General features: G+C 32.0%; 2 protein-coding genes across 5 annotated transcripts in view; one reads left to right on the plus strand and one right to left on the minus strand.

The window, feature by feature from the left end:
- LOC136339595 (nose resistant to fluoxetine protein 6-like) overlaps positions 1-22,170 on the plus strand; it is a 30,689-nt gene extending 8,519 nt beyond the window's left edge. The window contains exons 5-13 of the mRNA XM_066282976.1: positions 19,517-19,716; positions 19,766-19,935; positions 19,987-20,155; positions 20,204-20,388; positions 20,449-20,569; positions 20,616-20,799; positions 21,163-21,305; positions 21,382-21,499; positions 21,553-22,170. Of these exons, the coding sequence (XP_066139073.1) occupies positions 19,517-19,716; positions 19,766-19,935; positions 19,987-20,155; positions 20,204-20,388; positions 20,449-20,569; positions 20,616-20,799; positions 21,163-21,305; positions 21,382-21,499; positions 21,553-21,641 (1,379 nt within the window). The 3' untranslated portion in view covers positions 21,642-22,170. The remainder of the gene's footprint in view (positions 1-19,516; positions 19,717-19,765; positions 19,936-19,986; positions 20,156-20,203; positions 20,389-20,448; positions 20,570-20,615; positions 20,800-21,162; positions 21,306-21,381; positions 21,500-21,552) is intronic.
- The window catches only part of LOC136339587 (fibrillin-2-like), a 137,563-nt gene continuing 131,748 nt past the window's right edge, over positions 21,693-27,507 (minus strand). For all 4 annotated transcript variants that reach the window (XM_066282953.1, XM_066282952.1, XM_066282954.1 and 1 more), the window contains one exon: positions 21,693-22,405. In XM_066282953.1, the coding sequence (XP_066139050.1) occupies positions 22,175-22,405 (231 nt within the window). In that variant the 3' untranslated portion in view covers positions 21,693-22,174. The remainder of the gene's footprint in view (positions 22,406-27,507) is intronic.

Consider the following 27,507-nt stretch of genomic DNA (forward strand, 5'->3'; position numbering starts at 1 on the left):
GGTTTGTTTCTCTTCGAAACCTAAAACGATATTAAACAACAATCACATATTTCGATAAGCATTCGACAAAAAAAGCGGCCTCATATCAGAATTCCTGAAAAGCGTTATCAGCATTTTCCTTTTTTATGTCTTTATCTCTATATTTTTTTCATTATTATTGTCGTTTTGTCTTTTAATTAACATGTTCTTAAATCCCATCTTTGACACAAATTGTGGCGGCTATAGAAGATGGTCGCGGACAGGGCAAAACTGCAAGCGAATGTTAAATAAGCCCATCTACGCTTGAACAAGTGGTTTACCGGTATGAAGAGATTGAGCTGCTCATTCGGAGACCCAGATCGTGATGAGGAACGGTTATAACAAGTAGAGATGACCACTTTCACGTTTTTATTGCTCTGAGACACCGATCGACTATAGCACTTTCCCTTCGAAGTCATCTGCATGAAGAGAGAAATCTAATTGAAAATTAGTGGACCGTTAGGAGGCGACTTCATGTTGCTGGATTATCCTCTTGAACTAGCGTTAAAGAGCTTTCGCTTTCTCGCGAATTCTGGATTGCGAGGTCCGAAAATATACTGCGTGACATAGAAAAGAGGACACTCCGTAAAAATGGTTTTATTTAAATAATATTTGGTATGCATGTTTGTATGTGGGAACAGAAAAAACTATTAAATTTTCAGCAATATTTATCAATGCATTTACGAGTTAGCAAGAATTTTAAGTATTTTTTTACTATAAAAATTGCAATAAAATAGCAACAATATGACTGCAAAATATCATTTATTGGTGTGTAGTGTGCTTAACAGTGTTTTTAGATTAATTAAATATGCCTAGACGCAGAATGCAGCAAAATTTTCATCAATTGAGAGAATTTGAGAGAGTTCGAATAGTTGCTCTACGAGAGGCTGGTTGGTCATTTAGAGAAATCACTAGTAGATTGAATCATAGTATAAATATTATAGTGAAATGTTGTCATACATGGTTCCAAGAAGAGCAAACAGGCAGAAGAAGAGATACTGGATGATCCCGAAGAATTACAAAATGCCAAAATAGCCGTTTCCAAATTATAGCTCTAAGAGATAGATTCGTCTCATCGAGGACGTTGGCGGATCAGTGGTTTGCTGAGTATAGAAGGCTCATTGAGATTCAAACCATTTATAGCCGGATAGAAAATTTTGCAGTAAGTTTTTATTGTCCTCGTCTTGTGTTACTCCTTACCTTAAATCACCGTCATAATCGACTGCAGTGGTGTAAAGAACGAATATATTAAAATTTGGAATGGGATAATATCATGTTTAGTAAAGACTCCAGATTCTGTTTGGGTATACATGATGGTCGGACAAGAGTAAGAAGAAAACGGGGTGAAAGACGGGATAAATTATTTGTTTTAACGTAAGAAACATGCATATCAAAAATTATTTAAATAAAACTATTTTTACAGGGGGTTCCCTTTTTCATGTCACGCAGTATACTTGAAACATACCTGCAGGCTTGGATAGTAAAGGACTGGAACCACCCATTGTCTTCCGATAAATCTCAATTTTGACTTAATGACAGACATTTGAGAGTGTTTCGATGACCAGTCGAAAGATAAGTCCAAACGTGTATTGCTAAACGACTTCTATTTGATAGAGACTCAGTTGTGACATGGGGTTGAATTTTTTATGAAGCTCGTATGGAGGTAGTCTTCATCCAAAATAAGATTGTAATGCGTATAGATACCTCACGGAGGTTCTAGAAGATCAAGTTCATCGTTATTCTTGTATAGAACACAATTTTTATGTCCGATAATACATGGCCCCACGCTACTCTTATGGTTACCACTTTCCTGGACGAGGTTCAAATCGTGCAATTTATCTGGCCTGCTCGAAGTCCAGATTTGAATCCGATATAGCATGTTTGGGATTCGATAAAGAGACGCTTACGGAGGCATTTGCGGCTCCTAGAAATTCCAGAGAGCTTCGTGACATGCTGGTGCAGTAATGGGACAATCTTCCGCAGAATGTAATCCAAAACCTGATTCAAAACATGCCTCGTCGTATACAAGCTATTATTGGTACTAGACATGGAAACACTCTGTATTGAAGTCCGCAAAAACTTTTATGTCCAGAATAAATGCATATTCTTTAATTTCATTATTTTTAAATCATTTTACAGCAAGAACAACAATTTCTTTTCATTCGAGCAATTACCACAAAATCACCACATAAAGTTATTAATTAAGTTACAAGTGAAAAAAATTTGAATAAATAATGAGGTATTAAATGCAAATTACGAGGGTCTAACTTTATGCTCGGGAGTGTATATTATTCAATGTAGGGACTCACCTAAGGTGTATCTAGGGTAGATAACTAAATTTAGGTAATTCAGTGTCGTTTGAGAACTTTATTGAACTTAATCATTTTCGTAAATGATGATTTCTTCAGATTTAAATGTTAAAGTATGTAGAGTTCGATGGAAACTCATTTGTGATGTCAGTTACGAGCTTCGAAGATTAAAGTCTTGCAGATGTCGTTCTTGATGATGAGAGTCTCGATTCTCTTTAAGAATCCCTCGGCTGTACTGCAACCGATTTTTTTATTTCTCTGCAATAGGTTGACACAGTAATATAATAATTTTATTGCCTTGAAAAATTTGTAACAGTAGCTGTTACCTTTCGTCAATAGTGACTTAAAACAAACCTGCCTAAGTTGATTTGGAAGGTTCCATCTCTCTCAAAACTTCACTAATATTAGTTATATTTATCCAAACATATTTAAATATTTTTCACACTATTTGGGAGTTCAAATATTTTAGAAAATTTTTTCTGTGTGATTTTGTGATCTAATTTCGTAAATAATCCAGTTGAATAATATCTGGCTTTTGTTGGGTAAGTATGGAAGCGTCTGAGTTGTTTTCTAAAACACTTTTATTTGCAAAGCACTTTTACTTTATTAAAATATTAACCCATATTTTATTTTAAAAAAAGAAATGGGAACAGAAGTTCTATAAAGTTCTTAGCGAGCCAACAAGGCCTAGACCAAATCAAAACCACCAATAAAGACGTTCCATTTATTATATCTGCACCAAAGCTCAATCAGGATAGAGCTTTAATTGTTCTTCAACAGTTTTAGGTTAGAGATTTTTTAAAATTGACATAAAGAATGAATTTTAAAGGAATTTGATATGACAGTTATACTCATATTGAAAGAACTAATCAAAATGTTTTCTATTTGGGCAATTGTCCTATATAACGTTTTTTTACCAAAAAAACTCTGTAAAAAATCAAATCAAAAGGATCACAATGAAAAAATTAAAGCGCTTTCTAACTATACTAAGCAATTATAATAACATATTCTTGGACCTTTACTCTATACTCCATCCATCATCCACTGCTAGTTTTTCGAAATTTCCAATAAATACATTTCGCATCATTGTCTTATCGGATTCTGTCGAACTAAGACTCAGAAATGCGATTTTCATAAATAAACCCAACAAATTTTGTATTATTGTCAATGAAAATACCTCTGGAGATAAATCTCTTGTGGCCTTTTCATATTTTACACGAAAAAAAATCTTGTGAAAAATTTTTCTGCTCATTTTTCCGTTTGATCTGGACCGTTTTTAGATAAGATAGCTCCACATCCATACATTACTGTTCAAAAATTAGACCATTTTGTGAGTGTAATTTGAAGAAATAATTAACATTATATACGAGTTTTACTTCGTAGTGAATATTTATGAAGAAGAAAAGAAGATAAAGCCAAGTGAAATAGAGTGAAATGAAAGAAAATGTGTTGATCACGTAATTTTTTGCATAGTCTATAATAAAGATCAAATTAACGGAAATTAATCATCATTTATAAATACATCAGGTTGTAAACCCAGTCAGAACATCATAAAAATGAACTTAATAAATAGAAAAAGTAAAAATATTAGGGCAGTGACATGAATACTGCAATTGCACTGTCCTTAAGTCACTGTAGTTGATTTCAATAATTGGTTGTACAGGGTGTTAATGAAATAAGCTTTCTAAATCTAATCAATGATTGAGAACACCATTTTAAACAAAAAAGTTCTATATAACAGAGGTAGTAACTACAATCATTTCCCTGGAAAACAAAAAAAAAACATCTTTTGAGAATTGGCAACGTCGCGTCGTGTTTATTCATTTTCATACTTTCTTAAGTCAGCGCACAGTCTAGATAGGGTGCATTTACACGGTTTCTTTGGGACCGATAAGTTTTAAGGTTAAAATGTAAACATGTACATATATGAATGTGTGAAATGTACGTGAAGTGAAACTATTTTCAGAAGAAAGGCAGATAGTTGATCCGCTGGAAAGAAATTTCACAAACTCAGCAAAAAAGTATCATTTGAATTAAGATTCAATTTTGCCAAGTTTTAAGATTTTATAAAAAATTTGACTATAGCAAACAGTATGATTAGGCACTCAAGAATTATCAAAAGGCACTTAAAATATTCTATATGTTTTATTCATTTATTAAAATACAAAATGGCGTGAAATTAAAAATTTTTAACGTGAAAGTGATAAACATGGAATTCCTTTTTTCAAATAAAATCCAAAAAGTGAAAGATTGTAATTAAACATTAAGCTGTGCACTTTGAGGCAGAAAGGCGCCGGCGCAGCTAAGTAAATGAAACGAATTTTATTAGACAGAGTACAAAGTGTCCAATCAAGATGTTTTATTCCCCTGTGTTGAAAAATATACCAGTTACGTAAAAAAAATTCCTACAAAAGTTTAATGGTTTTTAAAGGTTTTTTTATTATATAATAATTTGACATATACAGGGTGTAACACTCTTGCGGTACAAACATCAACATCATTATTTTAAATGGAATACCTTTTTTTTGGTATTTTAGAATTCGACATCAAACTTTAGGGCCACTTTATATAAAGTATTTCATATCTAAAATTTATCATTTCCCAGGTATTTCGAAAAATTCGAAAATTTTTACATTTGCACAGTTCTACGGAAACGAATATTGTGCCCTAACCGTTGCAAATTTTGGAATTCGGTGTTCTTAGGCTACAAGAAGACTTGATAAGATACATTTGGCTTATTTTACAATAGTTAACTGAAAAAAAAACTTCTTATTAAGAATCTCTGGATTTTTGTTATTATCATAATTAAGTAATCCCTAAAACGGTGGCAAAACATCAGATGGAACAAAAAACAAAAAGTTTACAACTTACAATAAATTACAACTCGCATAAATTTTAGTAATAGAAAATTTCGTAACATTAGTAACTATAATAACACAAAAATCATCTATAAGTAAGCCACATGCTCACCGTTTTCAGTAATGCATATTGTAAGTATAACTTGGAGTTTGTTGACAGCATTCGATAGTGCGTTGGATCGATTTAAACTATTAATTTCTTCTCTAATTTCTTGTTTAAGCTCTTCAATATCATTAGTCCTGTTTTTGTAAACTTCATCTTTCAACGTTCCCCAAATATAATACCCCAGCAGGGTTAGGTCGAGGGTTCTTGCGGACCATTGAATATTCCCATTGGGGCCTATCCATTCCCTAAAGTGATTCGTCAGAAATGTTTTAACATCACGAATATTGTGACATGGCGTCCCCTCCATTTGATAGATCATTTCTTGTGTATTACTCAAAGCATCGAATAATGGTTTAATTTCGTTTCACGATTATTCTAAACATACTGAACGATTCAAATTTTTCTTAATAGATATAGGCCTTAAAATATGATACTTAAAAATCTCACACCAAACATGAACACTACGCCTTCCTTGGTCGTGAATAAATTTAACTTGCTTCCGATTCGTTTGAGACCAAAAAGGATGTTTTTCCGATTAAACACTCCGGATGTGGTAAATATTGCTTCATCGGTCCAACAAATTCTATCAAAAATATTACCCAAGAATTGAAAATCCATTATATCTTGACAAAATTCCAAGCGTCTATTATTGTCGTTTGGGTGAAGATATTGCAATTTTGCACATTGGAAGGGCTTATATTTGTTAAGCCGCATGAAGTTGTGTATTGTTGATTTATGTAGGTACTTGCATGTGTCTACTACAATCTCGTAAAGAATAGTCTAGAGCTCCTTCGAAGTACAAGGCAATCATTTCTTGAATCTTTTTAGTTAAAACATTCCTCGATTTAGCTCGTTGAGAATGTCTCAAGACTCCTTAGTCGCGTAAACTTTGTATAATTCTAACGAATATTGATCTTGTCGGAGCTCTTCTAGCGGGAAACTTTTGCTGATGTATGCGTAATGCAAGAGCAATACTTTTACTGCATTTTATATACCAACTGTAAAGATCTAATCTTTCTGGTGTTGAATATATTTTAAAATTGTCAGCCACTTAGCTAATAAATAACGAAAACCCAAGGATTCTCAATAAAAAGTTATTAAAGTTATTTTTAGGGGGAAATTGTTGCTTTTTGATATAGGAAATTCGTAGCAAAGTTGTAAGCAATCAAGATGGGCATCACGAAAAAATATATAAGGCATTCTATTTGAAATAAGCAAGTTATTGATGTTTGAAATAATGTAATTTTGGGAGCATCTTTCGGTGGTTGTAAAACGTTTTTTTTTTTTTCAAATTAAAATAAGCCAAAACGTATCTTATCAAGTCCTCTTGTAGCCTGAGACGACCGAATTCCAAAATTCGCAACGGTTGGGGCACAACATCTGTTTCCGTAGAACTTTGCAGATGTCATCATTTTCGAATTTTCCGAAATACCTGGGAAATGGCAAATTTTATACATAAGATATTTTACATAAAATGACACTAAAATTTGATGTCGAATTCCAAAATTCCAAAAAAAATAAGGGATTCCAGCTAAAACAATGATATTAATGTTTATACCGCAAAAGTATTACACCCTGTATATGTCAAATTGTTATATAACAAAAGATCTTGAAAAAAAAACTTTTGTGGGAAGCTTTTTGACGTAACTTTTTGAAGATAAAGCAGTAGAACACCTTATTTGGGACGCCCTATAAACACTAAGTTTACCGAAACAGATTTACCATCTCAGGAAATAAAAGGGAGAGGAAATACTCTATACTCATCTTAACATATTTCCCACTTTGACCACAGAAAATGTTCCTTCTCTTAAACGATACGAATAAAATGACATAACTCAAATAGCAATATTTGAATGTTGTAATAACACATTAGAGGCAGAAGCAGATTAAAGCAAAAAGCAGACTTAGGCATATTTGTTGGGCATTCACGAGGCGATTACAGAATATATAAAACATTTATATAAAGCAAGTTGCCTGGAAATGAAGCTCACTGCAACCAAATTAAGAGAGGCATAATTTCAAACAATGATTATAGCAGAACTAATACATGAAAAAACAAACAGTACCAATTATTTACGAGAAGTGCCAATGCCCATAACCAATGCTATAGTGCCAAGGGATCCAAAAATTACAATAAAATAAATAGTAAAGAAGGGACCTTGAAACAATCCAGGGTGATTAGCTACGCAACAGACCCAGAAAAGGTTCGTGCAGAGAAGCTTAAAACATATCGATTTTTTACATGAAGTGTTATTCTGATGTTTTCGGTTGTTAAGATATTGGATTCACAAGATGAATAAAGAAATTTGAAAAAATGTATTTCAGGAAAGCCTTAACCTAAAATAACAAAATTTGTGAAGTCTTTTTGTTTTGTTCACATCTTTATTTGTTAAAAATTTAAAGGGGTTTGAAGCTCTATAAGGGATAATTTAGGGGTGCATCACATTTAAAATTATATAATTTTTTTTAACCCTAATCTAATTAGTAACTATTAACAAAGTAATAGTAAATTTAATTTTACGTCTTTTTGTATTCTTCCACATTTTTGCAAAAATAATTCATTATTGGAAAAAAAATTGTAATTTGGTGTCAAAACGAATCAATTCAAGCAAAAAGAAATAATTCCCGTTAAAGACTAAAGGACCATGTCCCAACTGCCCTTTAATTATTCTGTTGCTAGGACACGACTCTTGTCAAATCTAACGTTATCTAAATTTATACATTTTGCAAATATTTCATGTATTCTATTTTCGTTTATAACAATTTTGAAGTCAAAATTTTATTATTATTCGTTTTATTTATTATTTATTTATTATTAATCGTCCGGTGCCGGTTTGAAATTTATTTTCAATATTCCCCTAAAATGTGCTCTTAATTTCGTGCTTTAGTTGTGTTAGTGCGTCCTCCAGCATTATTTATTTAAGGAGAACCCGTTTTTCCATCTCTCCGTTCAACATTAGCAAATATGTCACGATGTAGGATCATAGATTAGAAAGTCGTTGATATTTTTCTACACTTTTTCGGCAATTACCCTGGCAGCGCTCCAATACTAACGGCATATCAACTTCTTCATAAAATGTAAAATTCCTGTAATTTTAACTACAAAATTATTACAAACAAAAATGATATACACGAAAAATTTGTAAACTGTATAAACTTAAATAATTTCAGATTTTACAACAGTTGTATCCTAATAATAAAACAAATAAAAAGCAGTTGGAGCATGGCTTTTTGGTCTCTAAATCACACAATTTTGTTTGCCTCGAATTGACTGGTTTTGATACCAAATCACAAAATTTTCTTTTCTCTATAATGAACGATTTCTCGAAAAATGGACAAGAGTACAAAAAAATATAAAATTGTGTTTACTATCACATTGTTATGCCTTAGTTGTTAATTAAATTAGGGTAGAAAATAATTATGTAACTTTAAGGGCGACACACCCTTAAACTATGTCTTATTGAGCTTCCAGTCACTTCAAATTTTTAGCAACTAGCAATATCAATAAAACAAAAACTTCCAAAATTTGATTATTTTAAGTTAAGGCATTCCTGAAATACAGGATTTAAAACAATTTGTTCATTCATTTTTTGAAGGCGATGTCTCAGTAACGGTAGGTATCAGAAAAAAAATTCATATTAAAAACTGACATGTCTTGAGGTTCCCTACGCATCTCAGAAACCGTTAGAGGTACAGGGACGTTTAAATTATGGCAAAGCTGCGTATTTGTATGCTGAGTAAAATGTTATTTATAAATTCGGAGAATTTATACTGCTTCCGAAGATATACGAAAAAAACCGAAGCTCTAATATTTCAATTTTGTTTCCTTCCAACGTTAATATTCATATATGTCGGAGAGCAAATAATAGATTATTAGGGATCCTATTTCTAATGAAGAAGATGACACAATCAGATCTTATTTCTGACGTTTCGTCATTTAGCGAGCACCAGTTCTTTGGTTTTAATATGAGCCTGAATATTTCATTGCAGTTTTGAAATTTGCAAAATGTTAATTCAAAAATAACAAAAGGTTATTAATTTTATTTATATTAATAATATCATTAATTTAATTACAAACTTAATGCATATTTGTTAAATGCTTTGTCTATGCACTTCCATTCATTAAAAGGTTTCGACAGAGATTTTATTAGTAGGAATTGTTATTCCTATAATATCACAATTTGTTAAAATCCGTAACGACACATTTCCTCTTACCATCATATAATTTCCAAAGAAATTCACTATTGGCCTATTCAGGCGGCTTTACAAATTGCACTCAATAACAGATGTATACTTAATGTATTTTTTACAATAACTAACTCTAGATTACAACTTTGAAAATTTGCAGCATTTAAAATAATTTCTTCGTCATGTGGCTCTCTTCGATGACCACAATTATTTATGGGTTCACTAAAACTGCAAAATTCCATTATATTTTTATCCAGTTTAGAAAACAACTCTTGATGAGGTGGCTTTCGATTAGGACACTGATTCAGATATTGTTAAGTTGCAATTCTGGAATTTCTATTAGGAGAACAATAAGTTTATAAAATGTCACGTTTTCCTAAACTTAACAACTTTTAAAATATCATTTTTTATTGGTTGCAATGTACTTTTAAAAGAAAAAAATAAGTGAAAATCGATAAACAATTCTTTTGACAAATCAGCCATTACAATCTAGCGTGTTTTATTTCAAAGCCACCTAAGACCTAATAACCTGTCATTTGCTTTTCGATCATCATGGGAATGACGTCAAAAGAAAGCAAAATCAAAATATCAGAGCTTCGTTTTTTTTTCGTATTTCATCGGAACTAGGAGGAATTTTTCGGACTTTAAACGGAATTTTATTCAGCATAAAAATACGCAACTTTATCATAATTTACACGTCTCCGTACCTCCCATGGTTTCCAAGATCCGCATAAAGCCCCCTTCATTTGAGAGACCTTGTACAGAGTATATTAGGATACATTAAGGGATCATTTTTATAATTTGACAAGTCACTGCGAAATTGTTATTGCAGCAAGGAAAAAGTTATTTATATTAAAGATTTATATTGGACATACATTTTTATATTTTATTAGAAAAACAAATAATCAGAAGTCGAAAAAATCAAAATTGGGTTTTTTTTAATGAGACCTCATATACAGTACCTTGTTCGCTGGTATGCACACATAGAGTTTTAGTGAGTTTTAACAAGCAAATGACATTTGACGAGTGTGAAGGAGACAAAGTACTGTCTTCGACTCGCCAGCAGTACGCGTTAATCCGAGGATTGATATATGTATGTATGTAGTTCTACGTGATTTTGGAGAACGCAAATTACGTACATACATTCTATTTTATAATAATTAAAATTTTGGAGGTCAAAAACCGCAGCTATAAAAAAATATTTTCTAAAAAAAGCAGTTTATAGAAGGTGCGCAAACCGACCATCCTTTGGTGCTAAAAAATGCCTGAGACGATCATAGAATGCTCTACGAACATACGAACATAATTTAACATATTCGGTATATTGATTGACAGATATCACGAATTTTTTGGGCCAATCCTGCTAAATCAAAAACCCCATCTTTCTCATATTGGAAGATTTTTTATATAAAATAACCCCAAAGGGAAAAGTCATTTGGAGTTAAATTAAATAATCTACCAGTCCACTTAATATTCCCAAAACAAGTAATTAAATGATTAGTGAAATTATGATTTAAGGATTTCCGGCAGGATAACGGTCTTGTTAAAACCAAACGTTATTGATTGCAATATTAAAAAGCTCAGTAAAAGCTAGAATCATTTGATGTTTAAGAAGTTCCAGATATTTTTGTGCATTCAAATTTCCATCATTAAAGAAATATTCAGTAATGCGATTATCTAAAATTCCAGCACAAACATTAAGTTTTTGAGGTCTCTGAGTGCCTCTATCATAAGTCTTGGGAGGATATTCTTGGGCCCAAACTCGAGCAACAGCTTAATTACGTTTTCCATAAAATCAAAAACTTGATTCGTCCGTGAAAATAATGTTGAAAACAAAATTCTCATGACGTTCGTCTTTTCCATCAAAGTTTCACATATCACAATCCGAGACTTGTGATTTGGATCTAAAATCTGATTTGTCTTAAGCAGTTTGTGTTGTATACCTATGACTTAGATAGCAAAAAAAAGACGCCAAAGTATTATTTATGATACTTTTCTGTGACATTAGCTCATTTATTATTTACTGTTTAGTTATCAAAAAAATATCAAGTAATGTTTAAGGAAGAAGGAAAGTTCGGAGTTATTCATTTAATTTATAAAAATAAGAAAAATGTCCGTTCAACTCGCACCGAGTACGCTCGTTTGCATCCTGAACTTCCTCTGCCCTCCCGAGCTTCATTTCATTATACTGAATAATACTTGATACAGGGTACAGCATGCGCATCGAGTGTTTTTGAAATAATCCGAGAAACGTTAATTTATCATATATTATCTATTTTTTATAATAAAACATGACATTATATAATCATCAACAGAAAATTTACATCTGGCATCTGATGACAATTCTCGTTAACATAACGTTGAAGACGTTAAAAAAATGGGTTTCCACGCTTTCTAGCAGGTCTCCTTTGATTTCGGTGATTTAATGTCGGAATGCTCCTTTTAATTCTTGTAATGTACGGGGCGTAGCCTCGTAGGCAGGTGCCTTTAGATAATCCCACAAAAAGAAATTACATAAGGCGAGGTCAGACGACCGAGGAAGCCATAAAATTTCACCAAATCTGGGAATGAGATGGTTGGGAAACAAGGGGCGAAGAACAGCTATTGACGCCCTGAAAATGTGTTCCATTGTCTCACCTTGTTGAAACCACAATTTTTTCTTATTAATATCTTTTCTTTGTATTCAGGAATGAAAAAAGTAGTTATCATCTCAACGCAATATTCAGATGTTACAGTAATGGAAACTTCATTTTCTTAAAAAAAAATAGAGGCCATTAACGCCATATCGTCCTACCGAACACTAAATTGTTACTCTAGGGCTGTTGTGTTGGGAAAATACCCAACATCTTCTCCCACTAATAAAACTTCTTTTTATGTTGCCAACATAAACCCTTATTAATCACCCTTAAGGGCAGTGTTTACATTACACAACTGCATACACATTCCACACTCTTCCCATGCTCATAACTCTTTTCAACCATCATTTTTCTCACACCTTCATGGCACCGTATTGATAAGCAATTCTTAGTCCTCAGCACTAATAATTCACGTCAATTGGTATGACTATGAGGTGGTAAATATATAAATGGATAACATGAGATTCACATTCGGTGGGAAAAATTGAGATTTGGATCAGTCTCATAGAATCTCTCACACAACACGCAATGCCTCTTCAACATCTCTCCTATTCTCTTTTTAACTCCTACAGTCTTAGTAGGATCCCAGTACTGCTCTCAATTCACCTATTATTTGCCCTGTTCAAGGAAAACTCCCAATCGTCAAAGTTTCTTAACAATCGGTGATCGCTTGTGTTTTTCTAGTTTGCTCTAATTTTACAATTTGTTATGACTTTTGTCACTTATACAGTAGTATTGAAAATTTAGTGCTACAAATACAAGTGTGTTATTATAAAGTGTGTTTTGTTCTGCATCGGTTCAGCGCCAAATAAGCTGTGGTCCTTCGAACAAAATTAAAATCTACGCAAAACAGATATAGTTTATCTCGGCACTGCCAACCAACTGTGCCCCCCCTGTGTCTGGGGTGAAACAGCAAAAGAACAATCGCAAGCTCGCCCCGTACAGGTTGTTCCTTCAATTGTCGTGGATTTTCAGCATCTCAGTATTTAAAATGTTGTTTGTTAACGCTTTTGTTAAGATGGAAATGGGCTTCACCACTTATTGCCACCAACTTTCATTCTGCTCATGAAGTATAAGCATTCCCTGTCCAAAATCCAGTCGTTGGGAGTAATACGTTGCATTTAATTTCTGCACATCTGCTATTTTATATGAGTGAAAACGTAACTCTCCATGTAAAATTTATCTTAGAGCACAATTACTTATTCGAAGAACAGTTGAATGTTTTCGAGCAGAGCCAAATGGGCCTCTCTGTATTGCTTGCGTCACCCTTTTAATGTTTTGTGGAATGTCCACAGTATGTTGAGGGCGGGGAGACTTTTTTCCCATTATTGAACCTTCTCTTCGTATATTGTTAATCCAAAGTAAGATTGTGTCACGCGTGGGCACAAAATCATTTCGATTAATATCAAATCTGTGACGAAACGCACGTTGAACTGCAGTCACAAATTCACCACTCCTAACAAATCAATCATAAATGAAAATTCGATCTTCATAGGTCCACGACATCTTCATGGTGCCAATTAAAAGAGAATAATAAAATGCTATGAGCCAAATACTGCAATGCCTATTGAAGTACAATCCTTCAATTGTAAATGGTTGAGTGCTGTTCTTTCTAAGAACGCTTGTTTCCCGCACCGCACCCTGTAGAAATAAAAACTGTTAAGAAACAAAAACGAAGAATTATTCCAAATGAAGAATTGGATCTAAATATCTTCTTATATTTCCAAGCTGAAAAAGGAAAAAGGAAGCACGAAGGAAAAAAAGACAATTTTTCCTTAGTTATGTTCCTTCAGCTGAAATAAGAGGACAATAATTTACAGGGTATTTGGTAGATAGTGCAGGATACTGAATAGAATAATTTAATCAAACATACCTACAGTGGCGGACAAAAGTTTAGAAACCTTTTAATTTTTCAATTAGATGAAACAAGTGGCAAGTTATTGTGATACCTTTGATGTACAAAGGTAAACTTTCAGAAGGTTAATTGTTTGATGTACTAAATCATTAAATTTAATATTTAAAGAAATAGAAGAATATTTGATTTTTGAAACGGACAAAAGATTAGAAACTTCTATTTACAAAACAAATCTGTTAGGAAAAAAAGTAAAAATTAATATTTGGTTCCACATCCTTTGGCAGTAATTACTGCTTGACATCTTCTGGGCACCGAATTTACAAGTTTGGCACACATTTCTTCAGGAATGTTTTTCCACTCGTCTATTATGGTACCAAGAAGTTCAGCTCTATATATAGTAGTATAGTAGATATGTAGTACATTAAAATTATTGTTCAAGACATGCAGCGAACTTTAAGCTTCAAATATCTCAAGAAGGAAGCCTCGTAGAGATTTTTAACACAACACCTTTTTTCCTTAAAAAATGTAGAAAAACACAACTTTAGTCATAAATAAATTTTATACCGGGTGATGAAAAATTTATGCCCTTTTAAAGAGAGTTCATCGAGCGCTGACAACACCCTCTACATTGTGCATCGAAAATGTAAACGGATTCTGATTTCTTATCCTCAAAAACTGCCCGATACGAAATTTTGTGTAGATAGCAGCATTACTAACTAAGAAATAATTTTTTTTGCTTTTTTTTGTTTTCACTTTGACGCCCTGTATTTCGAAAACCGTCCACTTTTGGACTAAGGTAAATTGGGTTAAATCGTCATGTTTTGACCTCAGAAATCTGTGGTAGAATTTTATACAGACCTTTTAGAGACACCCTATATAGTGTCTATATTGAATCTCCTTTTCATATACCAGCGGTTACATGCGACCCCATGCAAAAAAATCAACGGCCGTAAGATCAGGAGACCTGGCAGACCACAGAATGGGCCTATTTCGCCCAATTCATCGAGTAGGAAATACTTGATTAAGATCTTCACATACCTTTGGTTTGACGATGGGCAGGTCCGTCATCGCGTTGAAAGTACATATCTCTTCGTAATGTCAAAGGTATAGCTTTTAGTAGAACAGGCAGATTTTCTTACAGAAAAACGAAATAATTTTCCCTATTTAAATTCTGTGGTAATATCCGCACTCTAAAAAATGATCCGCGATAACTCTTCTTCACGCGTTAATATTAAATTAACGTTAAAGGAAAGTCTGTCTTATTACACAACCTGTATACTAATTTATTTAAAGAAGAACCAAGTGATTTTACCGTAAATGCTTGAAGATGTTTCAATATAAGTCAAAGAAAAATTGTTTCAGTCCTCCATAAATATCACTACCGCTTTTATAAAACAACACTCGTCCAGAAATAAACGGACAATAAAAAAAATACTACGTTTAGGATATTGCGAAAGTGTGCTATGCTTCAAACATGAAGACCCGGACATTTTTTAAAAGATACCATAGTATACCATTGTCCATAGACCGACCAGGCATATTTCATAACTACTGGCGTTTATAACAGAAAAAATACTCATATTCCAGCACGTGAAAATCCTCATTTTATTAGGGGGATCTTATGTCAAGGTCGTGCTTCAATCAACCTTTGGTGTGGTATCCACAGAAATAAAGTCACTGATCCAGTGTTTTATAAGGCAACTTTGACAGGAGCAAGATACTTCTTGCTAAATGACATAGAAAATGAGTTAGAAGCATTTCCTCTGATAAAGTACAAAAACCGAATTAGGTATCAACGCGGAGCACATTCGCGCAATGTAGCACAAGTAAGTAATTGTTTAAATAATAGGTATAAAGTGTGGATAGGCAAAGTAGGAACTATTATGTGGTCTCCAAACAGCCTAGACCTTACCCCAATGGATAGATGTGATGGGGCTATTTTAAAAGTGAAATTTATAATGGTACTAATGAAGACTTCAATGAAATAAGAGATAAACGCGAACAGCGCATACAAAATTTAAATGCAATAAATCCTGAGTTTGTTAAAAATATGATTTTGAAACTTAACCCAGATTATATGAAACATCAAGACAATAATGGTGATCACATTGAACGTTTGTGATTATTTTTGTTAACATGATTAGTTTAAGAAAATATGTTTCGTCATAGGTCAATATGGCGTTAATGCTAACAAGCTTTTATTTTATTTTAAGGATTTAACTTTAACGCGTTTTAACGTATTTTTCATGACTGTTTCGAATCTGTCTGTCATTGGGTCGTAGAGGCATCATCGATTGAAATATGTTCGAAAACGACTGGAAGAAACCGTGACATTTTATATATTTTTGAAAAGGGAAAAATTGGCGGAATCTAAATCTGCATTAATCTATAGAGGTCTCCTTTAAAAAAACTTAACTTTGATTAATTTTTTCTATTTCTGATGTTCATTTGTTTTTTTTTTAATAACATATTATAAAAACATCAGTTGATATATAAAATTTGTATATAAACAACTTTTTCTTAATTTTAATAATAAACTCGCAGTAACTTGTCAAATTATACAAATTAACTGTGCACAATCAGAGTATAATTAGCGATGTCATTAAAAACTAATTGGACTAGGTGAAAACATGAATCGTGTCTATATTTTGGCAACAATATTGATACGCGTCGACAATATTTTGACAATAAGAAGTAAGTAGAAATCTGAAAAAACAGTAGAATTATTAAAATTATACTGTCGTGTAAAGAATTTGAAGAAGCCAAAAACATCTTGGCAAAACTATTTACTAGAACAGAAAACATATTAAAAATCCAAGAGAATGCATTTAAACAGGGTATTTCCAAACATGTACACAATATTTTGAAAATGAAAAATTGCTGTCAAATAATTGTACTCATGCTTATAAATAATATTTCAAAAATTTACTCTTACAGAAATGCAGCTTGTCAAAATTTTATAGTGAAAATAGTATTTTGCAAATAACTTTTCCTTCAGTTGATGAAATTTAATGATTTTATTTCGAACTAATAAATTCATTTTTAATAATTTTAACACAAAATATTGACTATTTTGGTATTTGGCTAATAGAGTAAAAAATACACGTAAAAATACACTACTTTGTAAAACACAATCTTTGACAAAATAGTGATTTTTCTGGAAAACTATTCGATTTATCTATATTAACCAAGAACATTTTTTTCTCAGGTTCTCCAAAAATTTAATAAATTACATAGGGGCCAAAAAACTAAACCCTTAAAACTTACGGATAAAGAAAGAAAGGATAACCTCCCCTCTGCTTTCCTGACGATGTAGAAAGAAGTGTTAGGTTCTATCTTATTAACCTTGGTATGATACAAGAGTGCTCAAAATTTATTAAATTTCATCAACTGGAAAAAACATTATTTAGAAAATACTATTTTCGTAATAAAATTCTGAAATATTGTATTTTTGTAAAGGTAAGTTTTGGAAAATATCTTATACGCATAAATCAAATATTTTGACAAAAACTCTTCATTTATAGGTTATTGTCCATATTGTTGGAAACACCGTGTAAAAAACCTTAAACAGAGTTAGTTCACGTTAGTTCAGGTTAGTTCATGAATGATTATAATGAAAACGTCCTCCAATTAAGAAGCGATATCAAGTCCATATAAGCAAAATTATCCGGCATATTGCTCCACCTACTAACAGCTTTAAAAATTTTGGCGTTCCCTACTTAAACAGATAGCAGGATTTGACAAAGAGCCAAAAGAATAATTCGTTATTAGCAGAATTGCAGAAAACCAATGAGAAGCAATTATTGTCTTTACTAGTTCTGACATAAAATATAACTAAGAATTATATTTCAGCATATGCAGACAAGGACAAAATCGATAGAAAAAACATTTTATGATCTTGATATACAGAGTATTCCACGAACATGTGTCTATCTGTATGTTAAAAACTATGACTAGAAAAAGTTGCAATTTAGGTATCATACTAAAGTGGAGGCGATGTATTGATTAAAAATATTTTCATGAAAATAACAACTCCGGTTACAACGGAAATGAATATCAACTCGCTTATTTTAAATGGAACGACCTGAATATTATATCAAATTTCGATTGTGCAGAATATTACGAATATTTTTCATGTAACCAAATTTTACAGATTTCGAGATATTTTTGTTATTTTAGAATTTTTCAACCAAAAATTACAGTTGCAGCCATTAATGTATTTTCTAATAATATGCATATTACAGCTTCAACTATTTTATCATTAGTGGGCTATTGTTTTGAACACCCTATATGAAAAAGCATGATTTAACTCACTGATCCAAGGGCAGTAAAGTATTTTATACAACAACATAAAATTGCATTACAAAATACTTAGCCATTTGCCAATTATTAGAAAATTAATGGCTGAAACTGTCATTTTTTTTTTAATTCTAAATATCTCTAAAACCGTAAAATTCGAGTATAAAACATTATACATGAAAAATGTTTATAATGTTTTGCAGAATCGAAATTTGATATAATATACATGGTGCTTCGCTTAACATAAGCGAATCGATATTAATTTCTGGTACAACCGGAAGTGACATTTTCATAAACATATTGTTAATCAATAAATCGTTTTCACTTTAGTATGATAATCAAATTTAAACTTTTCTTAGTCAAACTTTTCAAGATACAGATAGAAGCCCATATTCCTGGTACACCCTGTATAAATGTCCTCTGTCACATTCATAAAAGAATCAGGACTGTGTAGTTTTGTCAACTGCAAAAGCTGAGTTTCTGATAGCTGCATCTTATGTGTAAGGCCTGATTAATTCAAAACGAATCTAGAAAAATCTCTCATAATTCTCAAAACAATGCTAACAAATCACTTTTACGACTAAAATTCCTCATAAAATAAACTATTTCCTGTTCAACAAACTAACAGATCAATTAAATATTCTCAAGTATAATTTTTTTTTTAATTTGAAAATCACAACTTTTGAATTCTCTTTTATCCTCAATTTCTTCAGATATTTAGGCCAAATTGTTGTTTTTATCAGTAAATTTTTATAGGACTTAACCGGAAAATACCCTCTTTCTAGTGAATAAATTTACGATTTTATTAAGAAAAATATACGGTCGTACTCCGATTTGTTGAGGATTTGTCTCAAAGATTTTATAGATGTAATAAAGATAGATTTTCACATAATTTTTAGGATAAACTTTTTGAGGATGTGGCTTAAAAATATACTCTTCTAGAGAACATATTTGAAATTTAAGCAGTTTTCCTGTATTAATCGTCGATCTTTCTATATTTATTCTGGAATAAAACTTGTTTTCTTATGTGGTGGATTATGTTAAAATCAATAATGATTCATTTAAAGTTCAGAAGAGTTTTTCCCCACTTCAATAAATAAACGATTATTACAAAATCTAATTTGCTGAAAGTTTTATGAATAATCTCCTACCTAAATCCATAATAATTCCAGAAATTCCTTCCACTTTATGGCACAATAATATTTCTACTTAGCCTCGTAAAATAAAACTCACTTTTACGGTTCTAGTTGCAAACAAAAGCTTTATTGAAGAGACGCTTTGCTCATTCTCTCTTGCAAAAAACATCTCAAAACTACTCAAATCCCCATATGGAAATATTACATGTTTGAGGGGGCTGAAAACCATAAGCTTGCTCTGGATTATATTCGGACATTTGTATACTATTACATTTTTGATTGGCACTACCAATATGATTGACCATTTTGAGGTAAGATAAAAATTAAGAATAGTTTAAAATTTACTTTGTTGGTCATCAGTGGAGGAAAAGTTGGTCTGCTCAAATAGTTCTGATTGCCCCTTATGGAGTAGATACCTTCTTCGCTATTAGCGGCCTTTTGCTCTCCTATAAATACATGGAATTTGGACATTTGATGCCACGTAACAAGATTGTTGCGTATATGATTTTCTTTTTGGGAAGAGCTTTAAGGTGAAATTTTAAATGTTGATATAATTATTAGTTAAGTTCGAAAGTTTATAGGTTGTGGCCCGGTTTAATAGCAATAATTCTCCTGAAACTCAGCATTCTTAAATATATGAATGATGGCCCATTTTGGCCTGTTATAATGAATAAAGCATCACTGCCCTGCAGGTTTACTGGCTGGATAACTGCGATTTTTGCCACTAATATGATAAAATTCCAACATCAGGTAATTATACATATTAGTCATCAAAATATTTCTACGAAGTTTTTTAAGTGCTTTGAAGAGAGTTGGTATCTAGCCATTGATGCGCAGCTATGGTGCCTAGCTCCCTTTATACTTCATTTATTGAGAAAATACTCAAAAAAGGCAATCGCAGGACTGCTAGCTTTATGTGGAATATCTATGATTTACACCTACTATGTGACTGTAATAAATCAAGAAAAATGGAGTCCATCAGAGTGAGTTAAATTGTTATTTTAATATTTCATCACTGAAAAACTTTAATAACTGCATTATAGTGGAGTGGATACCTACCATGAACTTCTATATCAGTCAACATTTGTGCGCATGCCAGTCTGGATTTTCGGAATCATCACTGGAAACTTGCTGTATAAATATAAAAAAATAAAATTCTCAAATGTGAGTTTTGAGAAGATGAACCTGAATTTATTGAACTTTGTTTAAGGTTACAGCTTCAGTTATGTGGACTGTTGTAGCAATAATATTCTTGGGAGTGGCAATATGGCATAATTCTTTGAATACCCATCCATATGATGCATATCAAGCAGGTCTGTTTAATGCTTTTTCTAGACCTATTTGGGGCATAGCAGTTTGCTTCGTGATAATATTGTGTGTTAATGAATATGGAGGTAAGTTTCGGTGATAAAATATGCGCATAGAACATTTAAAAAATTAGAAAGTTTTCAGAATACCTCAATAAATTAAGGCAATCACCCCAGATATCTCTGTAAATTGTTACTTATTTTTTATTTAATAATTTGTTCTTCAATCAGTTCACACATCACTGTGATTATCTTTGTCGCCTCCTTTTAACTACAAGAAGTGTACAAGACAAAGACAATCACATTATAATCTTATTTGTAGAAGATCAGAGTGAGCCTACGCAATAATAATGATCTCGACAGAAGTCGTTAAATACGAAAAACGTCTTCTTACCTACTCTTTCAGTCTTTTCTACATATAATTCGGTATAATTTTTATTAATTTTCCAGGAATTGTAAACTACATATTATCCCTGGAAATTCATCAGTTTATAGTGAAAATGGCCTATAGTGTGTTCTTAGTGCAAACGTCCGTAATCATATTAGTTCATGGAGGCAAAAGGAGTGCATCTTTGCATAGCTCATACATAACCGTAAGTATGAAAGTAGCATTATCCTGCAATTCTTGGAATATCTGAATATATTATTGACTTTGCAATGTATTTCCAGATTCAACATTACTTTGTAATCCTCCCTTTCATACTTTTGACATCATTAGCGTGGTGTTTAGCTTTCGAATCACCTTATCTGAATATTATGAAATTCATAGTGAAAAAGTATACCACTGGTAAGTGACGCGGTCTTATTGCCTGGCAATTAATGGACATTATTAATGTTTAGATTACAAGCCTGCAATAAAATGTCCCGATAAAGCTTTCAAGACTGCAATTTCTGCGAAAATTCGTGGGATAAATAGGAAGTTGAAGTAATTTCTCCTGAGCAATCCTGCTCGAAGTTAGTTATTGCCAAATAAAACTATCTTATATTTTATAAACCTCTTTATTACTCTAAAGCAGCTTAAAATTCATGAAAATGTTTGGGTAACTTACAGTTTGTACACGACTTCATAAATATAAAAATTATCCAAGGCTTATTAAATTTACAGCAATAATAACTACGCTAACCAAGTTAGTTATCGATAATACCAAAACTGACATTTTTCATATAAATCTTAATGATATTCTGAAAACCAGGCTTTAGCTTTAGCGTAAAATTAATAAGCTACTAAAAATAAGCAAAATATGGCAGTTAAATTTGTAATAGTTTCCGATAGAGATTCTCTAGATGTTTCAGTGACGGAAACTATTACTGCATTCAAAGACATCCAAGATATGGCAGTGATCTGAAGTTCCACAATAGCAGAATTAATATCGAATTGTGCACTAATTTCTACTATATTTATATTAACGTGAATATATTATTATATTAATAAATTACCTACTCTTGAAAAATTAGAAACTTACTACTCAGTAACCACAAGTCGCACTCTCAAAGTTAAAGGTTTTCCATAATCGTTCCCATCTGCTGCAGCAGTGTCATTCTCATGTTCTGTTACCTTTCCATGAATGATCAAGTTGAACTGACCAGGTTTCTTTAATCGTCTTTTGAAATGAAGAGCCCACACTCCATGTTTGTTGATCAGTTCCAGTTTGTTGTGTTCATTTCCTTTTATAATAGTGTAAGTCATGGGTTTCTGAAACAAAAGTTTTCTATGAAATATATTTCTATGAAGAACCAAAAGATAATTCGTAAATAATAGTTACAAACAAAAAATAGATTGATTACTAAAGCATATTAGCAAACCAATACCCATACAATGCTTAAACCTTGATCTGTGATTGATTACCTCCAAAATTAGAAGAATACCTATATTGCTTTGAATAACTGTTGAACATTCTTCAAAAGACCGTTTCACGATATTTTTCGGAATACTCTTTGTGAGAAAAAATACTGTGAAACATGAAACAGTATTTTTTTTAATTATAGGCGCTAGGCTACTTAGTGTTTGTGAAGAAATCGTCAATTTCAAGAGAAAAATAGGATTCTTTTGAAATAGAAAAAATACGGTATCTCCTAAACTTTTTTCCTTAAATCTGAAAAAAGCTATGCCCCTATTCTTAATAGTTATCAATTTTAAGGAAAAATGAAAATATTTCATATATTGCATTAAAACCACTGTATTTTTGAAAATCCCTGTATTTACTAAAATACTGTTTCATGATTTAAGTTCCCGCCATCTGAGAAGTGTTATCTGATTTTTACTGAAACAAGTTGTTAATTTAAATAAATAAAAGAGGTTTTTGAGTTTAATGTCTTATAAAATTAGTAGTGCGGATTTTCTTGAAAAACGTTTAAATATCCAAAAAGTACTTATTAATGTACCGTTTCACGATTTTTTGACACAAACTAGAAGCCACTGCAATTTTAATTTTTGTAAATCAGTCGTAAATTTTCACAGATAAAAAAAAGTCTTTTTATATATAGTATTTCTAGCTCTAACACCTTAAAAGATTAGTATCAGAAAAAATTGAATTTTTGAAGAGTTAGTGATTTTCAAGAGTATTCTAAACAATATATGCCATTGTATATTTTCTAATGGTTTTAGTACTCATAAGTCAGTGAAAACTAATATGCTGGACAGAATGCTTAGGCGCGACTAAATTTCTCGTAAAACGAACGCTATTACATCGCTAGTCTCTTTCAAGTGGAGGATAGTCAAAGAAAATAAATTATTTTTCTGATTGCAGAACTAGGAAGTAAACAAGACTGATAGTCTTGCAATAACATTCAAAAATGTTCATATCTAAATTCCTTAAAATACGTATAAATAAATGAATTTTGGAGGAATTAGAGTTACTTTTACTCATTTGGCAATAATCCATGACTCAAACTTTGTAATAACATACACTGCGAAAATGCTTCAATTTGAAAAAGAAATTATTTCGCCAATGACACCAACAACATTTATAACACTGTAAAAGGAAGTTATGAGGCCTTCTCGAAGAGGGTGACAACAGCGAAAGTGGCTTTTCCTAAAGAAATATGGTATCAAAGATAGGAAATAAGGAGTTAAACATAGCTTATTAATTGCACCATATAGTTAGCAATTTTACTGAAAATCCTAAACAATTTAATAAATGAAAACAACAGAAATAACTTTTAAATGATACACAGTACAGGCAAGTTGTTCAGCAGCGTCGGAATATTGGAACCTGTCACTTCAATTCATAGAAAGTCTGAAAAATGGAAAACACTGAGAGAAATTGTCTCTGAAAATTCCAAACACACGTAAATAAAAACTCTTCCAAACGCTTGCCTTTTAAAGTCAAGTAGAGAACGTCTATTGAAATTTAATTTGAAAAAAAAAATGAAAAAATACAGATAATGGAGAGCCATTTGGACACCTTGGATAATATGAAATTTTTCGAGAAACTCGAAGTTAAAAGCGGTGCGAATTCCCATTGAACATGAAAAATATCGGAAGAATGCAACATTATACAAAGCAATGAAAAGCGTGAGCATCCTAATAAAACAATATGTTTAAAAATTCTTCACCATTATAATCTGTATCGGCCTTAAAATTGAACCTTGAAGTCCATGGAACTTATACACACATATTTCTTGATAAAACTATAAAGTAACTTGTTATTATAAGAATAATTATTACTAACAGAGGCAAGCAAGTTAGGGGTTGTCAAACTCGATAGAATCAGACTTCAAATACATCCGATGATTATAACGAAACCGCATCAAAATCGATAATACATCCGTTATTGATGTAATTAGATATATGGGGCTTGTAAAAATCATTGTAAAATGTTTATAACTTTCATAAATCTGATGTTTTTAAAAAATACTTCAACACGTAGAACTTTATTCTAAAAAAGGTATTTAATGTATTATTTTTGTGTTCAAAATTTTCACTCAAAATTTTCATACGTCTACTAACTTTAAATTTTCAAATCGAAAGTTACCCATTGCAGTATATGAAATGAAAAGTAATTTAATAAGGGATACAATGATACTCAGAAATAAAATTGAAAGTACACTTTCCTTATAAAACTAAATTATTAAATACAAAATAAACTAACTCACTATAACATCAAACAAAATTGAAATTCTTACAATAAATACGCAAATTGGGCAACAGTAACAATTTGGAAATGACTCAGTCGTTCTTCGGACTCTTTTATGCAATTATCCAGTGTTCCTTCTATTATTAATTTTAATTTTGTTTGAATTCTAAGACGGAAATATCTCATTGCGTAAATAATATTATTACGAATTGGTAATCTTATTACGAATTCTAAGACGTAAAAATTTTATGATTTATTTTTGTAAACGCAGCGTTTTAAGTGACCCACAAAAAAGTCGAGTAAGATCTGGGATCATAACGCCCAATTTATTACGTCTCTTCTACTAATCAAATTCCTGGTAAAAATCGTATCAAGATGCTCTCTCACAACCATAGCGTAACATGATGATGGACCACCTTGAAACCAAATATTATTTTCTACTTATTCCCTATTTTCTGGAAGATAGCTGCGGCGATTAACGGAACTCTTTCGTTTTGCTATAAGTATGATGCGTTGTTTAAGTTCTCTTCTATTAAAAATAGACCGATGAAGTGATAGCGGATTATACCCATCCATACATTGAATTTGTTGTGTATGTAGAGCCGGCATCTAATGAGGATTGTCTGTAGAATAGTGGCGATCATTATATCGGTGAACAAATCCATCCAAAAAAAACGTTGCTTCATCCGAAAACATACAGTTAGTCACATAAGTCTACGTACACCTAGCAAATTCGTATTATTTCATAGTTAAAATCATGATCCAAAAAATATTTTTAAATATATTGAAATCCACTCATAAATGATTATTATTGGTAATTAAAAATTTGGGTTTCGATTAATTGGTTGGAAGAAAAAAAATTAAAATCAAAATTTCCGATCTCATAAAAGTGAACATACAGGTAAAAATACCACAAATATTACAATTTTTTTTGGGCTTCATAGATTTTATCGCAAAAATATGCACAAACAATATTTTAGTTTAGTGTAAAATTTTCAATAAAACACATTAAATCGAATTTTGAATCTCTAGCATCATAATGCGAAGAGAAATTGCAAAAGAAATTAGAGAACTAATAGTTTCATTACGAAACGAAGGAAAATCTTATGGTGACATAGCGAAAACTGTCAAGTTAGCTCGTTCTACAGTGCACACTATCATAAAAAAACTTTAATTTATTAAATTCAACTAATAATAAACCCCGATCTGGAAGCCCTAAAAAAATGAGCCTCCGCGAAATTCGTACTATTGTTAGAAAAGTTGCATTAAACCCTAAAATTAGTGCTCCGAAATTGGCTGATCAAGTTCGAAGAGAAACTGGTAAACGTGTCAGTGCCGAAACTATAAGAAGAGTTCTGAGATCAAAGGGATTTCATGGGAGAGTTCCTAGGAACAAGCCCCTAATCTCACAGCGAAATAGAAGAAAACGCCTAGAAGTTGCAAAAAAGAATTTAGAAAATGGTCTTCAGTTTTGGAGTTCGGTCTTGTTTACTGATGAAAGTAAATACAATATTTTTGGTTCCGATTGTAAAGGAAAAATATGGCGAAAAGCTAATGAAGAGCTGAAACCTCAAAACTTGGTACCCACAGTCAAGCATGGCGGAGGCAATATAATGGTATGGGGCTCAATGTCTGCGGCTGGTGTGGGAAATTTGGTTTTGATTGAAGGTGTAATGGATCATCGGAAGTATCTCCAAATTTTGCGTGATAATTTATTGCCTTCAGTTGAACGTTTGGGATTAGAAAACCAATGGATATTCCAACAAGACAACGATCCCAAACATACCGCCCTGGTTGTCAAAGAATGGCTCCTTTAGAACCTGCCCAAGCAACTTCATTCTCCTCCACAGTCGCCAAACATGAACCCTATAGAACACCTATGGGACGAATTAGAGCGGAGGGTGCGAAATTACGAAATTTCAGGGAAAGAATCACTAAAAAGAGCATTAACTTCGGCTTGGAGTGAAATTACCTCAGATGTCATAAGAAATTTGGTTTCATCCATGCCCAGAAGATTGCAAGCAGTTGTAGATGCAGAAGGTGGACCAACAAAATATTAATTTTTTGTTTTCTTTAAGTATAATAAAATTTATCTGCTGTATGTTCACTTTTGTGAGATCGGAAATTTTGATTTTAATGTTTTTTCTTCCAACCAATTAATTGAAACCCAAATTTTTAATTACCAATAATAATCATTTATGAGAGGATTTCAATATATTTAAAAATATTTTTTGGATCATGATTCTAACTATGAAATAATACGAATTTGCTAGGTATACGTAGACTTATTTGACTGACTGTACTTCTAGAAGACAATCTATTCTCCTGAATACTTTCTTTCTAGCATTAGTTCACAAAATCGCATCTTGCGATCAAAATTTTTAGGCATCAACTCTTGGGTAAGGAAAATTTTGTATAGATGAATTTTCTTTTCGTTTTATAAGCTTGTTTACTGATTTTACAAACACATAGGAAAATTTGTTAGTAAACTGTGTCGGGTCTTCACCGAGAGATAAAAGAATGTGTAGAGCTTTATTGCCGCTAGTTGCTGGCCGAAGTCTTCCACATTTTGGAGCAGCTTTCACACTTCCAGCTTGTTGAAATTTTTTGTTAATACGCCAAACTACACTTCTATGAATAGGCCGGTCTAGATATTTCCCATTAAATGTCAGACATACCTCTTCGTAAGTTCTTGTGCAATCTCCATATTCCACAAAGA

This window comes from Euwallacea fornicatus, chromosome 6 (assembly GCF_040115645.1).
Source record: "Euwallacea fornicatus isolate EFF26 chromosome 6, ASM4011564v1, whole genome shotgun sequence".
In the NCBI taxonomy this organism is placed as follows: Eukaryota; Metazoa; Arthropoda; class Insecta; order Coleoptera; family Curculionidae; genus Euwallacea; species Euwallacea fornicatus.